Raw genomic sequence first — 24,464 nt, 5'->3', positions numbered from 1 at the left:
TTTCCTTCTTAAAAATGTTATCACAGAGGCGTTACCACTATCGCTGATTGGCTCGGCCTTGGCCGGCAGCGGGTCCATCTTAGAGCCAGCTGGTATGGGCTCTCTCGAACACAGGGAACGCTTCCAGCAGCTTTTCACAGAAGCCACCCCTGTAACCCCCCCCACCCCCCCCCCACCCCCCCTACCAAAACCTTGCCACAAAGCCAATACAAACAGTCTGAGGAAAGAACATGAATAGTGATGATGAGAATGAAAGCAGTCTAAGTTTTCAGTATTATGCAGAGTCTCCTTGCTAGTTTATAATTTGGATTATCTTTTACCTGTACTATTTTTCTCTCTTTCCCCCCTTATTTTAGCTATTTAATTTCCAATTGCAGTAACATGGTTGTTTCTTTGTATTATGAAGATTTGCTATAAGATTTTGCTGTATTTAAACACTATAACTCAATGTTTTGTGCTGCCTGTATTAATTAAAAAAAACAAACTATAGATTTAATATTCTTAAATATATGCACATTTGTACTACTGTATATTCATTTTGTACTTGGGAACCTGTTTAACTAATTTGATCTCCTTCTATGATAAGGTTACCTGCCTACTGAATGAAGGGAAGGCAGCGGATGTAGTTTTTCCTGGATTTCAGTAAGGCTTTTGGTACTGTCCCTCACAGCATCCTTCTGGACAAGTTGTCCAACTGTGAGATGAGCAGGTTCACAGCGCGCTGGGTGAAAAACTGGCTGAAGGGCACAGCTCAAAGGGTTGTAGGGAAAGGGGCTACACCTGGCTGCTGACTGGTGTTCTTCAGGGCTCAATTCCAGGGCCAGTTCTGTTCAATATATTTATCAATTATCTGGATGTGGGAGTTGAATGCACCATTAGCAAGTTTGCTGATGATACCAAACTGGGCGGTGCTGTTGACTCTCTTGAGGGGCAAGAGGCCTTGCAGAAGGATCTAGATAGATTGGAGCATTGGACAATCATCAGTGGTATGAAATTTAACAAGAACAAATGCTGGGTTCTGCACCTGTGACAGAGTCATGCTGGGCACAAATATAGATTGGGAGAGGAGTGGCTGGAGAGCAGCCCTGCAGAAAGGGATCTGGGGGTGCGGGTTAACAGCAGGCTCAATATGAGTCAGCAGTGTGCCCTGGCAGCCAGGAGGGCAAACCGCATCCTGGGGTGCATCAAACGCAGCATAAACAGCTGGTCAAGAGAGGTGATTATCCTGCTGTATTCAGCATTGATGTGGCCTCACCTTGAATACTGTGTGCAGTTCTGGGCCCCACAATTTAAGAAGGGTGTGAAGGTCCTTGAATATGTCCAGAGGAGGGCAACAAAGCTGGTGAAAGGACTGGAAGGCATGTCCTATGAGGAGCAGATAAGATCTTTGGGCTTGTCTAGTTTGGAGAAAAGGAGCCTGAGGGGTGACCCCATTGCTCTCTACAGCTTCCTGAGGAGAGCAAGTGGGGAGGGAGGTGCTGATCTCTTCTCCCTGGTATCCAGTGATAGGACATGTGGGAATGGTTCAAAGCTGCATCAGGGGAAGTTTAGACTGGACATTAGGAAGCATTTCTTTACTGAGAGGGTAGTCAAACACTGGAAGAGGCTTCCTAGGGTGATGGTCGATGCCCCGTGCCTGTCAGTGTTTAAGAGGCATTTGGACAATGCCCTTAATAACATGCTTTAACTTTTGGTCAAGCAGTTGGACTAGATGATCGTTTGTAGGTCCCTTCAACTGAAAATATTCTATTCTATTCTATTCTAACCAGTATTGATAAGTGTCCACTAGTCTCTGCAGTGACTTCCAATCACAAAACACAGCATGAGTCTAGTCCCTGGCCCATCAAATGAGGCTCTAGGCAACCTCATGCTGAGATACCTGCATTTGTTTAGTCCTCAGGGACCTTAATACCTGTGTAGGTAGTGATATGCAGAGTGATTTGGAGGTACAGCTTGTCCTTACTTCCTTTTGCACGGGAAGGTCTCTGCCATACTATGAGGGGAAGTACAGGTGTGGTGGGTTGACCCTGGTTGGATGCCAGGTGCCCACCAAAGCCGCTCTATCACTCCCCCTCCTCAGCTGGATGGGGGAGCAAAAAATATAACAAAAGGCTCGTGGGTCAAGATAAGGACAGTTTAATAAATTGATAGCAAAGGTTGCGCGTGAAAGCAAAGAAAAAAACAAATGATGTTATTCTCTACTTCCCATCAGCAGGCAATGTCTAGCCACTTCTCGGGAAGCAGGGCTTCAGTACGCGTAGTGGTTGCTCCGGAAGACAAAAATGGCCCCCCCTTCCGTCTCCCTTTACTTAGCTTTTATATCTGAGCTGACGTCATCTGGTATGGAATATATGTTTGGTTAGTTTAGGTCAGCTGTCCTGGTTATGTCCCCTCCCAAGATCTTGCCTTGCCCCAGCCTGCCATTGAGGGGAGGGCAAAAATGTTGGCAACAGCCTTGATGCTGTGCCAGCACTGCTCAGCAGTAGCCAAAACACTGGTGTGCTATCAACACCTTTCTAGCTACTGATGCAGAGCACAGTGCTATGAGGGCTGCTATGGGGAGTATTAACTCCATCTCAGCCAGACCCAATACAACAGGTAAGGACTGACTTCCAGGCAGACTGTAAGAGAATAGAAGGCTCAGGGTAAGTTACCAGACCATTCTCTCCCCCTACCCTTGCCTTGGAAGAAAGAGAAGTATACAGTCTGGGCCTGTATTCTCTCTTCTGATTTTGGGAGATTTGAGAGTTCCATGGCTGCCAGATGCTCTCTGGCTGACAGCAGTCTGGGATGGCTCCTCACCCTTTAGGAGACAGAGACTTGTCCTTCCTGATCCCCCAGTATCTAGGGGCAGTGGAGTGTGACTTGACCTCCAAGGAGTAATTGAGTTCTGGACAGTAACATGTCACTTATTCACTCAGCAGATATAGGGGGTGTTCTGATCAGCCTGAATCCTGAGGCGAGTGGGTCTCTAAAACTGTATGCCAAGCCTAGGATTTGGTTCAAGTCCTAGACCTCTTGTTAAGTATCAGAGCAAGACGTATAAAAATGTGTTCTCTTCCTTCTTGGGAGTTTGGTGTGTGATGCATTTCCTGTTTGCAAACACTGCTGCCATTAGGACTTCACCCCTTCCCCAAGCCACATTGGATGTGGGAATCCTGATGCTGATAGTTCTGTGTTGGGTGGCAGGGGTTGGCTGTGTTTTCTTTGTAGCCATCTTGATGGATGTTCCAAGACATAGTAGAGCTGTACCTCATTTTTCCAAGTGGTCCCTCGCATTAGTGACCAACTAGCAGTTGTTTTTGAACCTGAAGGTGTTTATGTGGAAGTGAGTTTGCCTTGACAAAAGCTGTTTGAGTCCACTTAATGCAGCAGAGAAACATCGGGTGGCACTAGTAACTTCCAGCAACTGTGCTGGCTATTTTAATTAGATTAGATTAGCATTTCTGTCATTAAGTGACTGCAAATTTCAGTCACAACTCAACAGTGATCTCCACCATGTCTATGATATGCTAAATTCATTTGTGCTGCATAGAAAACTGTTTTACTTTCTTAATAACAACTTCTTTGATAGTCCTGAATTAGGTTTTGACCAGTTACCAAAATACCTATTTATGAAATTGCCAGTGCTATATTTTCTGTAGGAGACTGGATTCCTACAGTGTCAAAAAATTATTTTCCCATTTCAGTTCACCTATGGCTTCTGTAACTACCAGGTTGTCGTGGTAGTGGTAGCAATATACATATTTGTATATAGACAAAAAATACTTGGTAATGGTCATTAGAATTAAAACATTTAATATTTTCCCAAATAAACTAGTGCTTCCAAGGCAACAAAAAAGTGCACAGTTGTTAAGTTGTAAATAAAGGCTTCTATAAAAATTTTAATGCTTGTTTTCTCTCTGTTTCTTACTCTGTTATAAGGAGCAGTTAAAGCACAGTTCATGTTAAAAACATAGTTTTGAATGTGAAGTACTCTTTGCTGTATAAGATGTTAGCTGGTGGTGCCTTCTGCATCCAGTAGGTGATTATTCAGGATCACACAGATAATGCAAAGCAGATGTAAACTATATAACAAGAAATTTAGTCAATCTGCAATGGGAAAGAACAATAATTGATGCTGTTGCCTACAGTGCATGGAGATCTGTAGGTTACCACTGACTTGAGCCATAAGGCCAGGTGAAAGTGATTGTGCTGGTTCCAGACTTGAAAAGAGTTAGCTCAGGGGTCTCTGCACTCACATCTGGGCATATTAATCATGCCATGAGCTTATTCTGCTGTGCTTTTAAGTTTAGAATTGATGTTGCATGCAGTTCTATTAAATCTTAAAAGCAAGTATGTTTGCTTGCTGCATTTCAGATGGACCAAGGGAGGAAGCAGGAGGACAAGGTTAAAACAGATCTTCCCTCCCCAGAAAGGGAAGGAGAGGAGAAAGGGAGGAGGGGGAAAGAGAGGGGGGCACATGGGCACAAGAGCACAGGACAGAGAGAGGAAGAGAGGGAGCTATAAAGAGAGTTAGGTAATGAGAGAAAGGGAGGGAGGGAGAGCGCTGATATGGCAGAGACAGTGAGAGAGGCAGGGGGACAGAGAAAACTAGATGGGGGGATTAGAGAGAGAGAGTGAGAGGGGAGGGAGGCTGAGAGGGAGAGGGGCAGATCAAGAGGGGATGAGGCAGAGAAAGGATTGGAGAGAAAGTGAGATGGGGAGAGAGACAGAGAATGAGTGAGGAGGCAGGGAAACAGAGAGGTAGAGACACCAAGGGGGAGAGAGGGGTGGACAGACCACGGGGGGGGGGGGCATGGGAGAGACACCAAGAGAGCATTAGTGAGAGAAGTGGGGAGAGGTGGGGAGAGAGAATGACAGGCAGAGAAATAGTGGACAGACAGAGAGATGAGGGGAGAGAGAATGACACCCTAAAACCGTGAGAGGAAAAAAAGGCAGCAAAGGAGAGAGGGGGAGGGGAGGGGAGGGGAGGGGGGAGAGAGAGATGTGCAGAGAGAGCCAGACACACAAAGAAAGCCAGGGAGACACAGGGAGAGTGCGTGAGTGACACTGGCAGGAGAGAGAAAAAGAGTGTGTGACAGACAAGGGATGGGGGAGGCATACAGAGAAATAGAGAGTGCGACACAGAGATAAATGGAAAGAGAGACAACATACCAGAAAAGGAGTGAGAAAAAAAGCAAGATAAAAAGACAGTGAGATAGCTATTGAGGGGGGGTGTCAGAGAGACATAGAGAGGCAGACAGAATAAGAGGAAGAGAGACAGAGGGAGGGGGGAATGGACAGAGAGGGAGACACGGACAACAAATCAGAGACATGGAGGCAAAGAGAGTGAATGAGAGAGAGCTGAAGAGACAGAGGGGGAGAATGTCAGCCAGAAAAGAGGAGAATGACAAAGAGACAGAGCTAGAAACCAAGGAAAAATACAAAGGGGACAGGGAGAGAGAGACAGGGAGAAACGCGGAGGGGGAGCATGACAGAGAATAAAAAGAGGCACAGCTAGAACGAGATGCAGAGAGAGACTGTAAGAGACTCCTCAGTGTACAATGGTCTTCTGGTCAGGATTACTACAGAGACCAAGAGAGAGCATGGCACAGGGAGGAGGGGAGATAGACTGGAAGAGTGAGCCCAAAGTAGGGAGAGGGGCACACTGGGATTGAGTGTGGAACCAAGAGAGACTTACAGGGAGAGAAAGGCAGGGCAGGGGGCCTGAGGGGGGTGAGATACTAAGAGAAAAAGAGAGGGGCACACACTGAGAGATTGGGGGGGGGGCACACTGAGAGTGAGAGAGGGGCCACGTGACTGAAAAGGAGAGGCTGAGGCCAAGAGAGGCTGTGGGGGGGGGGGGGGGGGGAGAGAGTTTGGTACATGCAAAGAGAGATAGGGTGATAAGAGAGTGAAAGACGGAGGCCGAGACAGCCAGAGGGACAGGCAGAAGGACAGAGAGGGGTGGGGATCAAGCAAGATCAAGCAAGATAGACTTGCCAAGGCTGAGTGGAAGAGAGAGAGGACGTGGCGGGGGGGGAGACACACACACACACATACACACACACACTATGAGACCTTGGGGGGGGGAGACAGACAGACAAGTGGGGGCAGTGAGATCCAAATACAGAGAGGGGGTCGAGACTGAGAAAGACAGACCAAGAAAGTGAGACTGAGTCTGAAAGAGAGAGAGGTACTGAGACCAAGAGAGGGTGGGACTGAGGAAAAGAGAGAAAGGCATCCATAGACCGGGGTGGGGGGGGGTGGGGGTGGGAGACAGATAGCGGGGGGCTGGGGGAGAGGAAGAGATCCAAAGGCTGTAAGAAAGAATGTGCAGCCAAGATGGGGGTGAAAGGCAAGGGCAAGAGAGAAAGCGATAGGCCGGGGGGGGGGAGAGGGGGGAGAGGGAGAGAAGCTGAGACAAAAAGAGATTCAAAGGCCGAGGGGGGCAAAACCAAGAGAAGGACAGAGAGAGGCAGATATGGGGGGAGCTATGCTATGACAGAGAAGGGGGGGGGAGGAAGGGGGGGAGAGAGAGAGATGCTGAGAAAGAGAGTGTGATCAACAGAGTTTGAGACAAGAAAAAGAGAGACCTAAAGAGAAAGAGGAATCTAAACTGAGAGTGGCCGAGATGGGGGCAAGACCAAAAGAAAGAGGCCAAGGCTGGGGGGTGGGGGTGAGAGAGAGATATTGAGGTCAGAGGAAGGGGAGAGAATGAGACAGGGAGAGGGAGAGGGAGAGAGATTGCTGGGTGGGGGTCGAGATACAGTGGACAACACCGGGGGGGGCAGGGGCAGAGAGAGGTCAGCGCCCATGGCTGAGAGAGAGGGGGGGGGGGGGCGAGAGCAGGGGAAGAGGTCAAGGACAAGAGAGCACGTGAGCACAAAAACAAGAGAGTGCAAGACTGATCCATGCCAAAATAGACTTAACGAGAGAGGGGCTGAAAGAGAGAATTGGAATATACAAAACAAGTGATGCACAATGCAATTGCTCACCTGTCCTGCTTTTGGCTGGGACAGAGTTAATCGTCTTCCTAGTAGCTGGTATAGTGTTATGGCTTGGATTCAGTATGAGAAGAATGTTGATAACACACTGATGTTTTCAGTTGTTGTTAAGTAATGTTTAGACTAAAAGTCAAGGATTTTTCAGCTTCTCATGCCCAGACAGCAAAAAGGCTGGAGGGGCACAAGAAGTTGGGAGGGGATACAACCAGGACAGCTCACCCAAAGTGGCCAAAGGGGTATTCCATACCATGTGACGCCATGCCTAGTATATAAACTGGGGGAAGTTGGACAGGGGGGGTATGGGGTGTGGATTGCTGCTCGGGAACTAACTGGGCATTGGTTGGTGAGTGGTGAGCAATTGCATTGTGCATTACTTGTATATTCCAATCCTTTTATTATTACTGTTGTCTTTTTATTAGTGTTATCATTACCATTATTAGTTTCTTCTTTTCTATTCTATTAAACTGTTCTTATCTCAACCCACGAGTTTTACTTCTTTTTCCTGATTCTCTCCCCCATCCCACTAGGTCGGGGCGGGGGTGGAGTGAGTGAGCAGCTGCATGGTGCTTAGTTGCTGGCTGGGGTTAAACCACGACCCCCCCCAGGCCAACTCCCCCAGTTTATATACTAGGCATGATGTCACATGGTATGGAATACCCCTTTGGCCACTTTGGGTCAGCTGTCCTGGCTGTGCCCCCTCTGAACTGCTTGTGCCTCTCCAGCCTTCTTGTTGGTTGGACATGAGAAGCTGCAAAATCCTTGACTTAGTCTAAATACTACTTAGCAACAACTGAAAACATTGTTGTGTTATCAACATTCTTTTCATACCTAGCTCAAAAACATAACACTATACCAGCTACTAGGAAGACAATTAACTCTGTCCCAGCCAAAAGCAGGACAGGGCTGCAGTAACTGGGAAGTTCCTTCTAGGGGGTCATCTTCTACTCTAGTGGGAGACATGTTCAGTGGCCCACCAAGTTCAGAAAAGCAGTTTGCATATGGGGCCCTTGTGGTCCCCATAACCCCTTGCAAACAAGACACTTGCAGCGACACAGAATTCATTTAGCTTTTGTAATTAGCAGGTTTGGTGTGAGGGGTTTTTTTTCTGTTTTGCTTGAAACAGGAAAACAATCCCACCAGCCCTTTTAACAGCCCTATCAGCTCTTTTATCACCACTATCCTACCTGCTAGTCCTTTGTGCCTGGAAATAAATATGGTCTTTCAGCTCTGCAGCACCCCCATTGCTCTTACTGAGCCACTTGATCTTTCTGCAGTAGCTGTGATCTCTAAGAGCATAGGGATGCAGTCTCTGTCCCAAAGCCTTGGTCTTGCTGCTTTCACAGTAATCACTAACAGGACAGTCTTGGTTGCATACTCAGTCCTCTTCTACTTCTTTTCAGCAGTGCCCTAAGGATAAGGAAACACATATAGGACCAGCCTGCACACCATAATGATCTTACAGGTAGCTAGCTGTAAGATTGCCCACAACCATGGGCAAAGGGATCTCCCCCCCCCCCACACACACACACACTCTATGAGATACCTCAAAATCCAGTTTGGGATTCATAGTCCCATTGACCAGATCTTCTGATTTGCATGTTCTTTTTGGGAACCCTTTGTAATGAACGGGTTAACTTTGTTCATGAAATCGCACATGGGGGTAGAGACATTCTCCACAATTACCCCTAAAAGTCTTACTGCTAATCTTGACCTTTGGTCCGTGTATTTTAGATAAAAGTTGTAGCCCTTGTTCAAAGCAGAATAGAATCAATTCGGCTAATGATGTTAAAACAACAATATGATAATTTACTTACATACTAATCGGGAAGGGGGAAGACACACATTGTAATTAAATGAATGCTTTGTGTAAAAAAAAAACCAAACAAGAAAAGCAGGGCTTGCTTAAATGTTGCGTAAAAATCACGAGGAAAAATAACAAATATAACTTACTAGATAAGGAAGAGAAAGACAACAGCTATAATTTACTAGATAAGGGGATTAACTCTACCACGACTACATATCTCCACAACAAAAGACATTCTACATCAAAAAGACACTTCCCCTTGAGAAGATGGACCGAATCCGCCCAATAATGAACCTACACAAACAAAGGAAAAAAAAAAGAGAGAAACAAGACAAGGTGAAGATTGACAAGGGAGGGGTGCATAAACTGTATAAAAGGAATGTAACTATAACAGAAAGTTGCGAGCTTTTGGCGGAGCACTGCCTCCCCGGCCGCCCAGCGCTGTTTTGCTCTTTTATCGCTTGCTAATAAATTCGACCTTTTTTATTCACTACAAATTGGCTCCTCCAATTTGTCACAAGCGTCTATAACACCTTTAGGGTCTTTTCCTTATTATCCCCATGCACATGTTCACCAAATCACAGAATAGTTGAGGTTGGAAGGGACGCATGGAGGTCACCTGGTCCAAACCCCCTGCTCAAGCAGGGCCACCTAGAGCCAGTTGCCCAAGACCATCTCCAGACATCTTTTGAATATCTCCAAGGAGGGAAACTCCACAATCTCTCTGGGGAACCTGTTCCAGTGCTCAGTGTTGTGGTTTAACCCCAGCCAGCAACTAAGCACCACACAGCCGCTCACTCACTCCCCCCCATCCAGTGGGATGGGCGAGAAAATCAGGAAAAAAAAGTAAAACTCCTGGGTTGAGATAAGAACGGTTTAATAGAACAGAAAAGAAGAAACTAATAATGATAATGATAACACTAATAAAATTACAACAGTAGTAATAAAAGGATTGGAATGTACAAATGATGCGCAGGGCAATTGTTCACCACCCGCCGACCGACACCCAGCTAGTCCCCGAGCCGCGATTCCCCGCCCCCACTTCCCAGTTCCTATACTAGATGGGATGTCCCATGGTATGGAATACACCATTGGCCAGTTTGGGTCAGGTGCCCTGGTTGTGTCCTGTGCCAACTTTTTGTGCCCTGGCTGGGCATGAGAAGCTGGAAAATCCTTGACTATAGTCTAAACAATACTGAGCACCAACTGAAAACATCAGTGTGTTATCAACATTCTTTGCATACTGAACTCAAAACATAGCACTGTACCAGCTACTAGGAAGACAGTTAACTCTATCCCAGCTGAAACCAGGACACTCAGTCACCCTTACAGTGAAAAAGTGTTTCCTGATTCTCAGATGGAACCTCCTGTGTTTCAGCTGGTGCCCATTGCCTCTTGTCTTGTCACTGGGCACCACTGAAAAGAGCCTGGCTCTGTCCTCCTTGCACCCTCCCTTCAGGTATTTATATACATTGATGAACTCCTCCCCAAGCCTTCTCTTCTCCAGGCTAAACAGTCCCAGCTCTCTCAGCCTTTCCTCATAGGAGAGATGCTCCAAACGCTTAATCATCTTTGTGGCTCTTTGCTGGACTCTCTCCAGCATGTCCATGCTTCTCTTGTACTGAAGAGCCTAGACTAGAACTGGACACAATACTGCAGGTGTGGCCTCACCAGTGCTGATAAAGGACGGATCATCTCTCAACCTGCTGGCAAGTTCTAATGCAGCCCAGGATACCAATTGCTGGCTCATGTTCAACTTGGTGTCAGTATTGGCTTTACATGGCAAGATTATGGTAGTGGGAGGGGCTGCTGGGGTGACTTCTGTGAGAAGACACCAGGGAACTGCCCCCATTTCAGACAGAGGCAGTTCCAGCCAGCTACAAGATGGACCAACTGCTGGCCAAAGCTGAGCCAATCAGTGACTGTGGTAGCACCTCTGTGATAACATATTCAAGAAAGGGTAAAAAAAGCTGCACAGCAGCAGCTGTGAGAGAGGAGTGAGAGAAACAACCCTGCAGACACCGAGGTCAGTGAAGAAGGAAGGGGAGGAGACACTCCAGGCAGCAGAGCAGAGATTCCCCTGCAGCCTGTGGAGAAGACCATGGTGATGCAGGTTGTCCCCCTGCAGCCCCACATCACAGCAGATATCCACCCTGCAGCCTGTGGAGGACCCCACACCAGAGCAGGTGGATGTGCCCTGAAGGAAGCTGCAGCCCATGGAGAGGAGCTCACTCAGGAGCAATTTTGCTGGCAGGACTTGTGACCCTGTGGAAAGGACCCATGCAGGAGCAGTCTGTTCCTGAAGGACTGTACCCCATGGGAAGGACCCATGTTGGAGCAGTTCATGAAGGACTGTATCCTGTGGGAGGGACACCATGCTGGAGCAGGGGAAGAGCGTGAGGAGGAAGGAGCACCAGAGATGATGCGTTATGAACTGACTGCAACCCCCATTCCCCATCCCCCTGTGCCGTTTAGGGAGGGAAAAGGAGGTAGAAGAGTTGGGAGTGAAGTTGAACCTGTGAAGAAGGGAGGGGTGGGGGAAGGCATTTTATATTTGTTCTTATTTCTCATTGTCCTACTCTGTTTAATTAAACTAATTTCTCCCAGTCAAGTCTGTTCTGCCCCTGATGGTAATTACTCAGTGATCTCCCTGTCCTTATCCCAACCCTTGAGCTTTTCATCGTACTTTCTCCCTGTTACGACCCAGACTGGAGAGACCAGGGAGGGGTCGTGGTGAATTTGGAATTCCCTCGGGCTAAATTAAGGTGAAACGACAACAAAAAATCAGTTAAACATTTTATTCGTGGCAGAAGCAACATGAATTTGGAGGGCGTTAACAGTAGGTGGCGTGGTTTCTCACAACAAGAATTGGCATGGAACTGCCTCAGTAAACCATGTAACCCATGGTAACCATATACATCAATTCAGGGAAGAAAATTAGGAGAGCCCTCCCATTGAGTAATGAGGTTCAGAGTGGACCCCCTTGCTTTCTAGACTCCTTCTCAGAGAGGAGCCTAGGGGCGGCTAGATCCACTCCTAGTCCCAGACTTGGTCAACGGTTTTATGTCTTAAAGGGATGAGGTGTAGGGATTATGAAAAAGTAGAGAGAAAGAGAGAGCAAGACAGAGAGAGAAAAAGGAAAAGAAAAGAGAAAGATTTAACCAGTCCTGGGTCCAGTGTTGGTCCAGTCGGCTGAGGGGTCCAGTTCCGGTGGGCACACTCACGTGGGGCTTCAATTCGTGCCCTTTTTATCATCTCCTTACCCCTCCTTGAGGCAGGCACTCGAGCTAATTAGGTGTCATGCGTGGTTTCTGCTTTCAGAACTTTTGGGAAATGGGTCAGTGGGCTTGGGGGTTGTTTGGGGCACAGCTTCTCCTTTCCCACAGACATGACCATTGTTTGATCTTTGGCCATGCATGGTGAGCTGCTCTGCTCAGCATATCAGAACAGCATATCAGAACACAGAGCTGAGCACCCTCTGGCATGCCCTCCCCATCCTGTTGCTGATAACCTGTGATGATAGGCTTCTTTTCACCTGTAGTTCCTTGCTATGCAGGGTTCATTGTTATGCAGAATTCGTCGTTAGGCAGAACTTGCCCCACCACAATGTTTGAGACATTAACTTTTTCAGTCTCTCACACTCCCCTCTGTCCTGTTGAGGAGGAGGAGTGATAGAGCAGCTTGGTGGGCACCTGGCGACCAGTCAAGGTCAACTCACCACCCTGTCCATCAGAACCCCCAGGTCTTCTCTGCCGAGCTGCTTTCCAGCTTGATGTACCCCAGCATATATTGGTGCATGGATTTCTTCTTCCCTAGGTGCAGGACTTGGCATTTCCCCTTGATGAACTTCATGAGACTTAGAGAGAGGGTGAGACTGAGATAAAGAGGGACTGTAACTGAGGGGCGGGGGTGTGTGTGTGTGTGTGTCGGCCGAGAGGGACATATTCAGACATCCCAAGGGACACTTAGAGAGAGGGGGATAGGAGAGGCAGAGAGAGAGAGAGGCGAAGGGTGAGGGGTGTGAGGCACTGAGAAAGAGGAAGAAAGGCAGAGGCTGAGACCTTGGGCAGGGAAAGTGGGGGCAGAGAGAAGAGCCTACTCACTGGTGGGGTGAGAGGCGGAAAAGGCCTTGGTGCTGTGTAAGCACTGCTCAGCAATAATGAAAACACCCCTGCATTATCATCACTGTTTTCAGCACAAATCCAAAACATAGCTCCATACTAGCTACTATGAAAAAAATTTAACTATATCCCAGCCAAAACCAGCACAGAGTGAATAAGATTAACTAATCACAACAAGCTATTCCCTTTTGTTTTGGTAAACAAAGCACAGCCAGCAGTAAAGCTGAGGTTGCCAGAGAGGAGGAAAGGAAATGATGCAACTAGAAGAGAGGTAGCAAACACCAAACACATTCACTGTTTAGCACCATCTGACAGGACTGAGGCTTCTTTGTGTAATAGCAAAGAATCACCTTTATTCCCTCCCAAAAGCACAGCCAACAGAGGCAGCAGCTTGTACAGCAGTCTCTTGGTTCTGCTTTGCAGCTTCTGGAGATAAGATCCAGAATCATCGAGGAACACCTGGGAACCCTCTGAGAAATGTGAGGATGCCTGCTGCTGCTAGTTAAGGATGAGGTAGGGAGAGCCACAAGGATATGGGTCTGAGGAAGCTCTAGCAGCTTCTAATAAGCATGATCAGCTGCCCTTGACCCAAGGGTGTCTGGAGCCTTTGTTACAACTGCCCCTTGATTAGGGAGGGTCAAGCACCCTTTTAGCTGCTCAGCCTCTTCATTAATGATCTGGATGATGGGCCACAGTGTACCCTCAGCAAGTTTGCAGATGGCACAAAACTGGGAGGAGTGACTAATACACCAGAGGGTCATGCTGCCATCCAGAGGGACCTGGACAAGCTAGAGAAATGGGCTGACATGAACCTCATGAAGTTCAACAAGGGGAAGAGCAAAGCCCTGCACCTGGGGAGGAACAACCCCAAGCACCAGTACATGCTGGGGGCCACCCAGCTAGAAAGCAGCTTTGCAGAAAAGGACCTGGGGGTCCTAGTGGACACTAGGTTGAACATGAGCCAGCAACATGCCCTTGCCACAAAGAGGGCAAACAGTATCCTGGGCTTCCTTAGGAGGAGTGTTGCCAGCAGGTTGAGGGAGATGAACCTTCCCCTCTACTCAGCACTGGTGAGGCCACACCTGGAGTATTGTGTCTAGTTCCAGGCTCCTCAGTACAAGAGAGACATGAACATGTTGCAGAGTCCAACAAGGGCCATGAAAATGATTAAGGGATTGGAGCATCTCTCCTATGAGGAAAGGCTGAGAGAGCTGGGACTGTTTAGCCTGGAGAAGGCTCAGGGGGATCTCATCAATGTGTACAAATACCTGAAGGGAGGGTCCATAGAAGAGGGAGCCAGGCTCTTTTCAGTGGTGTCTAGTGAGAGGACAAGAGACAATGGGCACAAACAGAAACACAGGAGGTTCTGGCTGAGAATCAGGAAACACTTCTTCACTGTAAGGGTGACTAGGCACTGGAACAGGTTCCCCAGAGAGATTGTGGAGTTTCCCTCCTTGGAGATATTCAAAAGATGTCTGGAGATGGTCTTGGGCAACTGGCTCTAGGTGGCCCTGCTTGAGCAGGGGGTTTGGACCAGGTGACCTCCAGGCGTCCCTTCCAACCTCAACTATTCCATGATTCTATGAACAGACAGGGGCCCAAAGCCAGAAATACATTGTAATGGGTTTATTTGGCAAGGTTTGGGTAGCTAGGCGGCTACAGGGGTGGCTTCTGTGAGAAGATGCCGGAAGCTTCCCCTATGTCCAATAGAATCAATGCCAGCCAGCTGTAAGATGGACCTGTCGCTGGCCAAAGCCAAGCCAAAGACAGTGGTAGCACCTCTGTGATAACACATTTAAGAAGGGGGAAAAATCTCACTAGAGAACAGCAGCCAGAGGAGAGGATTGAGAATATGTGAGAGAATCCTGCAGACACCAAGGTCGGTGAGGAAGGAAGGGGAGGAGATGCTCCAGGTGCCAGAGCAGAGGCTCCCTCGCAGCCTGTGGTGAAGACCATGGTGAGGCAGGCTGTCTCCCTGCAGCCCATGGAGGTCCACGGTGGAGTAGATATCCACCTGCAGCCCGTGGAGGACCCCACGCCGGAGCAGGTGGGTGCCCAAAGGAGGCTGTGACCCCGTGGGAAGCCTGCACTGGAGCAGGCCTCTGGCAGGACCTGCAGACCCATGGAGAGAGGAGCCCATGCTGGAACAGGTTTTCTGGCAGGACTTGTGACCCCACAGGGGACCCACACTGGAGCAGTCTGTTCCTGAAGGACTGCATGCTGTGAAAGGGTCCCATGCTGGAGCAGTTTGTGAAGAACTGCAGCCCATGGGAAGGACCCACGTTGGAGAAGTTCATGGAGGACTGTCTCCCGTGGGAGGGACCCCACGCTGGAGCAGGGGAAGAGTGTGATGAGTCCTACCCCTGAAGAGGAAGGAGTGGCAGAGACAATGTGATGAACTGACCACAACCCCCATTCCCTGTCCCCTTGCACTGCTCGGGGTGTGTGTGTGTGTGTTAGGTAGAGAATTCAGGAGTGAAGCTATGCCTGGGAAGAAGGGAGGGGTGGGGGAAATGTGTTTTAAGATTTGGTTTTATTTCTCATTACCCTACTCTGATTGGATTGATAATAAATTTAGTTAAGTTTCCCCAAGTCGAGTCTGTTTTGCCCGTGATGGTTTGCCCTGTCCTTATCTCGACCCACAAGCCTTTTGTTATATTTTCTCTCCCCTGTCTAGCTGAGAGGGGGAGCGATAGAGCAGCTTTGGTGGGCACCTAGCATCCAGCTAGGGTCAACCCACCACATGCATGCACATGCAGACACTTGGCTTTTGAAGCAAGCTACAGTGTCCTTAAGTAATCTGTAGGAGTCCACACCCTTAAATAACACACCTAAGATAGGTTAAAAAAAAGACTAATTTCTTTCAAAGACAGAGGGAGATATACAAGTTAGAAGTACTGCCAAAGCTCATGGTTCCACTTCCAGCCTCACTGCATGTCAGATGAGCAATCATGCTGGTACCTTCTGTGTGGAATCACTATGAATATATTATCTTTGTGTGCTGAGCCCAGACTGCTGAGCACATCGCATACTTAGTTTGCAACCCATCATATTTCCATCCAAGACCCAAATCTCATACAGACCAAATGTCATGTTTCTACCCCCACTCATTTCCCAAAGTATTTGCTAAGGGCTGGACTGTCCTTTCCCTGCTACAGCAATAACAACTTTGTCTCTCTCCATAAACAGGAACAATGACCCAATCAAAGCAAATACTCTTTACTCCCACAAAACAGAAAAGCTTCCAGTAGGTGAAGCTGACAAAGGCTAACAACATTATTGAAGTGAAAGGACCAAGAAACTCCTGTGGGAAGAACAAAGCCTCGTTTCCAAAAAAACCTACCCAGTGGAAGTAGTTACAGCCATAAAGGCTTTCTACTGAGAGGTTTAGTAGGTCTGACAGTCTCCAGAACCAGTTATAATACTAGTAAAGATGTAGTTAACCACTTCATCTCCTGGCCATCTCATTTGACTGATTACCTCCAAATCCCCAGAGATGTTTAAATTAAAATGCAATTTCATTCTGTTCCATGTTCCACCCACCTCATGCAAATGTCTGCTTCTAGCACAGTACCAAACAGATGAAAAACCTGGTTAAACCAGATTAGAAGAGTTGCAAATAGTCTGAATTGCACCATACATACTAAACATAAGTACCCACAGGCACCTAAAGGAGGACTTGTTCCCCAACTGCTTCAAAAAACTTCACATCTCTTCCCATTTCTATATATGAATATGCCCTTATCCCCCCTGAAGGGATCATTTTTGCAGCACTTGTAAGCTCAGTATCAGCATCATACTAAGGACAGCTATAGTGCTTTCAGTCAGCACAGAATGCAGGTAAAAGACCAAGCTGACCTAACAGTCCACTGGTCTCCAGAGCTAACACACACACACACACAAAGGTCAACATCCTCACACAGGTAGAGTCTTATTTGCCATCTTGCAAGACTCAGTCTAAGTGCACATGGGCACCCTACCCTCCCCTGCAAAATTCAACACAACTTCCATACTCCATAAGGCAACATAGATTCTTGGCTGATTAAACAGAGGAAGCAGAAGCAAGCCATGTCTGAGCTCTGAGGTGCAAATTCATAGGAGAGCACACCAAATTCCAGATGTGCTCTCTATTCATAGATGTAGCCTCTCTGCAAAGATTGTCCCAGGCTGTGTCACATTTTTGGGAAAACAAACTTCTCTCACACAAATGCACAGTATTCAACAGACTTCTCGTGAATGTCAGGCATGCCGAATGCTAGGGCCCTGTTTTCTAAAGTGGTGGTCTTAAGGTAGGGAATTATGTGATATCCCCTCCAGACTCCCCTTGAAAAGTTCTCAACGGCTATTTTCACTATAGCTCACAGCATTATGAAAATAAACATCAGTATTTTGAAAGTAACAAAAATATAATTCTGGGGAACATTCTTTCAATGAAGAACACTTCCCTGCAAATACTCATCAGCAGAGTGCTAGAACAACACTCTACCAGTTGCTGTTTGGCATTATTTCTAAGCTAACAAAATCTAACACACCTGTGATTCTTAGAGGAGTTAAAGCAGTAACTAAATTTAATTTTAAATGTAAGCTAGCTGATACTGATTCTAATAATAAACATGGACAGCAAGAGTTCGCAGGCTTTCCAAGTGCTTTATGTAAAAGCAGAATGGAGTTTGCAAACCCTGTGACGTAAACATCCTCAATAGACCAGCTATATATAGATTTTTAAATAAAAATTAATATTCATTAAGATACTGTTTTTAAACAAGTCTTTTCTAGAAATTCAATGCATGTACCTATGAAGCTATAAGATTACATGCTTAATCACTGCTACATGCACTGCACAGAATATGCACTTTAAAAAAAAGTGTTTATATAAATCACCCAGGGTTAATGGGTGCATACAAGTAAATGGCTTTGTGTACAGTTGTGAAGGACAGTTTAATTCCAGAATTTCTTCTACAGCTATCTGGATAATACATCATCACCAAAGAATCAACTGAACAGGAGCCCTTAAAATGCTTTATTGAACTGAGTCTTTTTGTAATGTGCAGAATATGTGTTCGAAAAGACTGCAGCTTGATTTTTTTTTAAACATTCTCAACAATCAATTAAAAAAGAATCTTTACTGAGGGTAACTTCTGAGATAATCAGAAGACTAGTGTAAAAAGTTCCCTTAAAACATTTTCTGTTGCAGAGACTAAAAGAAAAAACAATGCTAATACAGTATTAAATGGAAACAATCAGAATTTGAGAATTGAGAAAATAAGAATGGAACTAAAATGTCAACCTATGGGGTAGCTTCTTTTGTTACTGTTAGATTAACACACATATCACAGTTCTCTTGGGAACATCATCAGGTTTTCAAGTCTAATTTTCAGAAGTTGTGTGCGTTTTTATCTTTATAAGCTAACTTTACATTCCAAATAACTAAAGCCTTGCCATCCCTTGCTTTGGGGCTATTATAATAATCCATACAAAAAAACCTTATAGGATTAACAGTATAGGTGAATATGTAGCATGACTCAGTTAAAAAGGCTTTATTTTTTGTCAGAAATATAACCCAAAACCCCAATAAATAAAGGTTGATAAGAAGTTAGCATTAAGAATTCAATTGTAACATATGGAGATATCTGGGAAGTCAAATCCTCAAGCTCTCCTGATACTAAGGAGTCTCTGCAAACTATGAAGCAAATACATAAATAACTCAAAATGATAAGGATCGTGAAGGCTTAGAACTAAGACAACATAATCAAGGTCACCCCCCCGACTGTGAATATATGAATCATTTCCACCTAAATAAAGTATATTTAACACAAAAAGGAAAACTTTAAAGAAAGGTGAACAAAATTTGGTTTTAGGGCACACAGAAGCCCTTTGTAGTAGATTCCAGTAGTGGCCCTTGGTTTTTGTCTCCTACAGATGAATACAAAATTCAATTCCACATGGATATGATGTCTAATAGGGCAACATAGTGGTCACAATATAGCAAAATGTCACACTCCGGAAGCAAAAATATAGCCCACTGCAGAACTTGCATTAATACCCAGGGAGAGAACATAAAAAGGTCATTGGTCATGTGTTACTCAAAGGCTACTTCATGGCCACAAACTGCTAGTGAGCATTAATTTTTTTTTTTTTTTGGTCACATTACCTTTGAATAATGGAAAAGCTTTAGGGTTTTATAGTTTTACTCCTTGTACTTACATTTTTTAAATGATAAGGTCACTAGAACTCATGCATGCTGCAAAAAAAAAAATAATCATGCAGTAGTTAAGGTAAACCATCCAAGCAATTTTTATTCATTAATATTCATAAATACACACAGCAGCTTCATTAGAGATTTTTCTTTTTTTCCTCTTCAGTTTGAATGTGGAGTATTAGGAGAGCTTTTTGCACGTTGAGCTACAGGATGCAGAGCTTTTTTCTCCGCGCTGCAACCTATATTTACCTGCTAAAAGTAAAAATTGGTTAAGTGGAAATGATTATCGTATATATCTTTTCTCTCTTCCTTTGAATGTACACAATGTAACAAGAGTGACAGACCTGAAATTACAATCACTAAAACAAACCCAAGATAGTTGTTGTCCACTTTCATTGGCAAATACAGCACAGAGGACATTGTCTGCAAAGTGGGATGCCATCAAAGAGGAGGCTCATTTCCTTTATTATTCTCTTTTAAATTTAGGTTTTCTAAAGCAACATCTAGAGGCATAATATCTACACAGCCCATAGCACCAAAATCAGCAATCTCTCCCCGTTCATCCTCATCTGAGGAGGAACTTTCTTCCTGCATCAAAGTGGACAGTAGAAGCTCTTGAACAAACAAGCTGCGGTCTGCCCGTTCACTTTCCTTTGACTGACGCTCTGCTTCTGACATCTTAGGATCATTCAACCTGCATAGTATCACAGAAAGAGAGAAGATAGGCTTAGTAGTATCATCAACAAAATGGGCTTTCCCTAATTGCCTAAACAGCTGGACTGACAAATGCTGAATAACATCTGAAAGCCATTCCTTTGAGAAACAACCTAGGTACTGCTGCACTTCTTTTGACATGTACAGGTCTGACAATACCTGGCACTCCTGATGCAAGAATACAGACATTTAACAAACTTATTCCTAGATGCTTCAAAAAAAACTTCATAGAAGTAGATTTTAAGACTGAAGAAAAAAATAGCTATTTCTGAAGTTTCTTTCCCTTCAGAGGGGTTTTCTTTTAAGGGGTGTTAAAACTCTCTAGTCATCCCTTAAGTGCTCATTTTGTCCCCAGGACAACTTCTAAATGCAAGCATGACACAAAATACATTACTACACACATAACGCCCAGAGATTCCCAAAGCACAGTACATCATTCACTTCACTTATCAGTGCATGCACCATCACCTAATAGAAGCAAGGAAATTGCTTACTCCAGTTGTATCCTAGCTCACAAGATCAGTGACTGAGATTTGCAGATACTTTCATTAAAGTTATTATTTTCAAAAAGTTTTGGATTGAGATATTATGACAAGTTTTGATAAAAATCAGCATGACAGCAATAACTTGTTCTGACCTAGGTTTCTAGACACAGAAACTGTTTAAATGCCTGTGCTCTTTCTCAACATGTAATTGAAAAACACCCCCCCCCTTGAATTTAGAAAATCAATATTCTAAACCTCCAAAAAGAGCTGGAACGAGAGTGGGCAACTATTTTATAGCAGAATGGACTAGATGATCATTGTAGGTCCCTTCCAATTGAACTATTCTATTCTATAGAACTTTAGGATCCAAGTATACCTTCTGAAACAGATATATATTCTGCTTATTAATAGCACATTCCTTATTTGCTTTTTTCATCCAAGATACTTTATATACAAACCTCTATTCAACCTTCAGCCTTCATTAAAGATTCATTTCCTATTAAATAAAACTGCCTTTTAACTTCTGTCCCCTCACATTATCAGCATAAAAGTTTGAAACATATTATTGTAAAGGCTCTTGTTTTACCAGAAGTAGTAGGGTAAAGAAGCACAGTTTACCAAAGTAATATCTCTTCAAATTGAGAAACAGCAAGTAATATTTATTCATTGCCTAGGAACAAATACACATCAGGGTTGAAAAGGAGATGTTACAAATGCAAACAAAAGCATAGTATCTCAACTACAAACTTCATTAGGGATCTGGCAGAAGAAGTTTCACTGGACTCTATGTCCATAACAAGACCAAGGAAAACAGAAATGGCAGAAGAGTTAAAACCACAGAACAAGTTACCTTGTAAGAAGAAACTGGGAATTCTGTATAGTCTGCTGATTGTTTTCTATGTTAGATGCATTGGTTGATGCTATAGATTGTGCAAGAGTGGTTGGGATGTTGCTTGTGTTAGTGCGTCTAGTTGCATTGCGTGCAGTCTCCAGTTGTTGTCTTGCTGCCTGTGCATGCTGTCGCTCCAACTGCAGTTGCATCTGCAGCTGCTGTAACTGAGAAGCAGAAGGGCCAGAAGAATTGAGCTGCCCTGCAGAACGTCTCACGCCTGATAACTGAGATAAAAGCTCTGCCAGAAAAGAGAAAAGTTTCTACAGTGAAATCTGCTTAAATATATATCACACAACAGCATAAATATTTCCTGAACACCAGTATATCAATTCCTTTGCTTTCTAAAACCTTTCATCAAAGAAATTAATGAACAAATCATATTGATTTGAAAAGCTTCATGGGCTATCCGTTACAAGAATCCCATATCTCAAAGCCCATAGGGTAAGGAAGATTAAGAATCATCTAGAGTAAAGAACTGTGCACAAATAAGAGGATTAAAGCTTAAAGCTTTTTAAACCAATAAGAGTTAACCTATGGGGAATACCATATAAGCAATATCCTGTGCAACAATTCTCTAAAGTTTTATCTTCAAGTCAAAATAGTTATTGACTAAGAAATCACTTCAATTCTGACTTCAGTTGGTAGTACCTTCAATACATATTCCAGAGGGAAGCTGTGCTGCAGAAAAGACAAATATTACAGCATCATTTCAGACATTTTTAGAAAATACTCAGTTCAGAAAGGTTTTTCAAATGTTGTATTATATGAAAAATATTTGACCACAGCAGGGCTTTTTTGTGAGACTTTCAACCTCTGCTGGAAAGAGATAAATTCCAACAATAAAATAATTAAATAAATAAGTCAAGCCTGGATTCCTTTCCTCCAGAGTTTAAGACTGTGACAAATTCTGTCCATGCTAAGCATTTCCCAAAATAAATGTTAATAATAAGTTATTGCTCAGTGATTTACTACAGATTATATTCCACACAAAGTTGTAAGTACTACTTTGTTGTGTTTGATGCAAGGAGGGCAGTAGTAGTAGATTATTTTTTTCCCCTATCCATCCAACCCTCATTAAAGCTGCAAGTTGTTATTACAGGTCATAAAAATTTTCCTTCCATCTTTCTTTCAAGATATAATCCTTTGAAACTAGGCTTTTCTTAAGGGAATAAAGCACAATACAGTAGCTCTTTGCATCAGGAACGCTTGGAATGCCAACAGTTAATGCTTAAGTCACTTTTAATCAGCACAGCTAATCATATCAAGATTAACTGCCAATAATATTTTATTTCACTAATTACTGATAACCACCACAAGGAGAAAAATAAATAAATAATAATATTTACAGGTCTGTTACAAGCACAAATTCTAACTTCTGGTAGTATGTACTAATTATTACTCTAATACAAAGGAAGACTTATAAATAACACTGCCAGTTAAGACATGTATTTTTCCTCACTGTTTGTAAGATCACTTTGAGTACAGCTTAACAGAACCCTGGTAGCAGATGTGAATTTGAGACACAGGCTTGGCATGACACAGACACTCAGCCAGGCTGCACTACATTCTCTGAACACAAAAAATATATTACTTTCACAAAAAAAAAAAAAAAAAAAGATGACAGACAAGACTCAAAGGAATACTATTTTATTACACATGCTCCTAAATGGGAAGGCCTTGTGAGGCTGAAACAAACCAAGGCAGCCACTTCACATTTAACTCAGCTGAACTAACACCCGCTGTAACAGTAAGAGGAAGTCTTGCACTCCAGGACACACAAACATCCTCCCTTCTTGCACCAACTTTAGTGCTTTGCAGATCCAAAACCTAACTTAACTCATTAAGATGACAGAAAATTTTTCATCCTCTTTTGCTGGGATAGTTTTAGTAGTAGGAGTGCAGCCAGCAGGTCCTGGGAAGTGATTCTTCCCCTCTATTTGGCACTGGTGAAGCCACATCCAGAGTGCTGTGTCCAGTTTTAGGCTCCCCAGGACAAGACACACATGGAAATAATGGAGCAAGTCCAGTGGAGGGCCACCAAGATGATCAAGATGCTGAAACATAGTGCATGAGGAAAGAGTGGGAGAACTGGGTTTGTTCAGCCTGGAAAAGAATACTTTGGAAGATACCTTATTGCTGTCTGAATCTACCCGATTAGAAGATAGAGAGAAGACTAAGCTAGACTCTTCCCAGAGGCATACAGCAATAGGACAAGAGTCAGCGAAGGGAACATGGGAAATTCCAATTACATCCAAAGGGTTTTATTTTTTGTATCCCCCCCCCCCCCACTCCCCCCTTTTAAAGCATGAAGGTTTTTAAATATTAGAACAGGTTGCCCAGAGAGGTTGTAGGATCTGTCCTTGGAGGCATTCAAAACTCAACTGAATGAGGCCTTGAGCAACCTGATCAACCTGATCTAAATAGACCTCCTTTGAGAAAGGGTTTGGAAATAGACAACCTGCAGAGGTCAATTCCAAATGAAATTTTTCTATTATTTTTCTGCCATTTCAATAAGTTAAATCAGCTCACAGAGGGCCTGAGCAGCCAGCACAACAGAGGCAAAGGAACTATGCCTATGGAAAGGGGGGGTGGGATGGGGTGTGGAGCTGCAGCTTCCTCTTTCAAAAGCAATGCACTCTTAAAGTTGGTTCACTGCCTCTCAAGGAATCATAGCCTAACAATAAGAAGCTCCACTTTAAACATTCATGCCCATCCAGGAACTGAAGCAAAGGCAGATAATATCAGGAACTTATCTAAGTACAGGAAGTTCTGAAGTTTCCCTGACACTTACCATCTTCCACTATATGAGTCTAAGATTGATGTCTTAAGATTTTACATTAGGACAAATTATAGCTCTCTTAAAAATCAACTTCTTGGTCAATTTTTATTTTTACATCTTTACAGAGAACTTATTCTTGAAAATCACAAAGTTGAAAAAATACTTACAGATTATATCTGTAAATCCTAAAAACATCCCTGCGTGATTGTTGGAAGTTAAAAATGAGACACCTCCCCCTTGAAAATTCTCCTAAACCTGACCAAAATATGACACAGAAACCAAATGGTTTGGGTTGGAAGGGACCTTTAAAGATCATCTAGTCCTACCCCCCTGCCATGGGCAGGGACATCTTTCACTAGATCAGGTTGCTCAACGCCCCGTCCGACCTGACCTTGAACACTTCCAGGGATGGGGCATCCACAACTTCCCTGGGAAACCCATCCCAGCATCTCACCACCCTCATCGTAAAAAAATTTCTTCC

General features: G+C 44.5%; 4 protein-coding genes across 6 annotated transcripts in view; all 4 read right to left on the bottom strand.

Moving 5' to 3' along the window:
- Positions 1-24,464, bottom strand: part of LOC126035480 (microtubule-associated protein RP/EB family member 1-like) — a 281,270-nt gene that overhangs the window by 78,654 nt on the left and 178,152 nt on the right. The window lies entirely within an intron of this gene.
- Positions 1-24,464, bottom strand: part of LOC126035473 (uncharacterized) — a 309,976-nt gene that overhangs the window by 220,236 nt on the left and 65,276 nt on the right. The window lies entirely within an intron of this gene.
- The window catches only part of LOC126035483 (uncharacterized), a 187,573-nt gene that overhangs the window by 142,070 nt on the left and 21,039 nt on the right, over positions 1-24,464 (bottom strand). The gene's annotated exons all lie outside the window — the stretch shown is intronic.
- Positions 18,507-24,464, bottom strand: part of LOC126035470 (E3 ubiquitin-protein ligase KCMF1-like) — a 94,605-nt gene continuing 88,647 nt past the window's right edge. The window contains exons 6-7 of the mRNA XM_049794096.1: positions 21,163-21,442; positions 18,507-19,807 (exon numbers count right to left, since the gene is read on the bottom strand). Coding sequence (XP_049650053.1) covers positions 19,555-19,807; positions 21,163-21,442 — 533 coding nt within the window. The 3' untranslated portion in view covers positions 18,507-19,554. The remainder of the gene's footprint in view (positions 19,808-21,162; positions 21,443-24,464) is intronic.

Source organism: Accipiter gentilis, chromosome W (assembly GCF_929443795.1).
Source record: "Accipiter gentilis chromosome W, bAccGen1.1, whole genome shotgun sequence".
NCBI classification, from domain to species: Eukaryota; Metazoa; Chordata; class Aves; order Accipitriformes; family Accipitridae; genus Astur; species Astur gentilis.
Note: the sequence above shows the minus strand (reverse complement) of the source record. Positions and strands in the feature narration are given on the sequence as shown.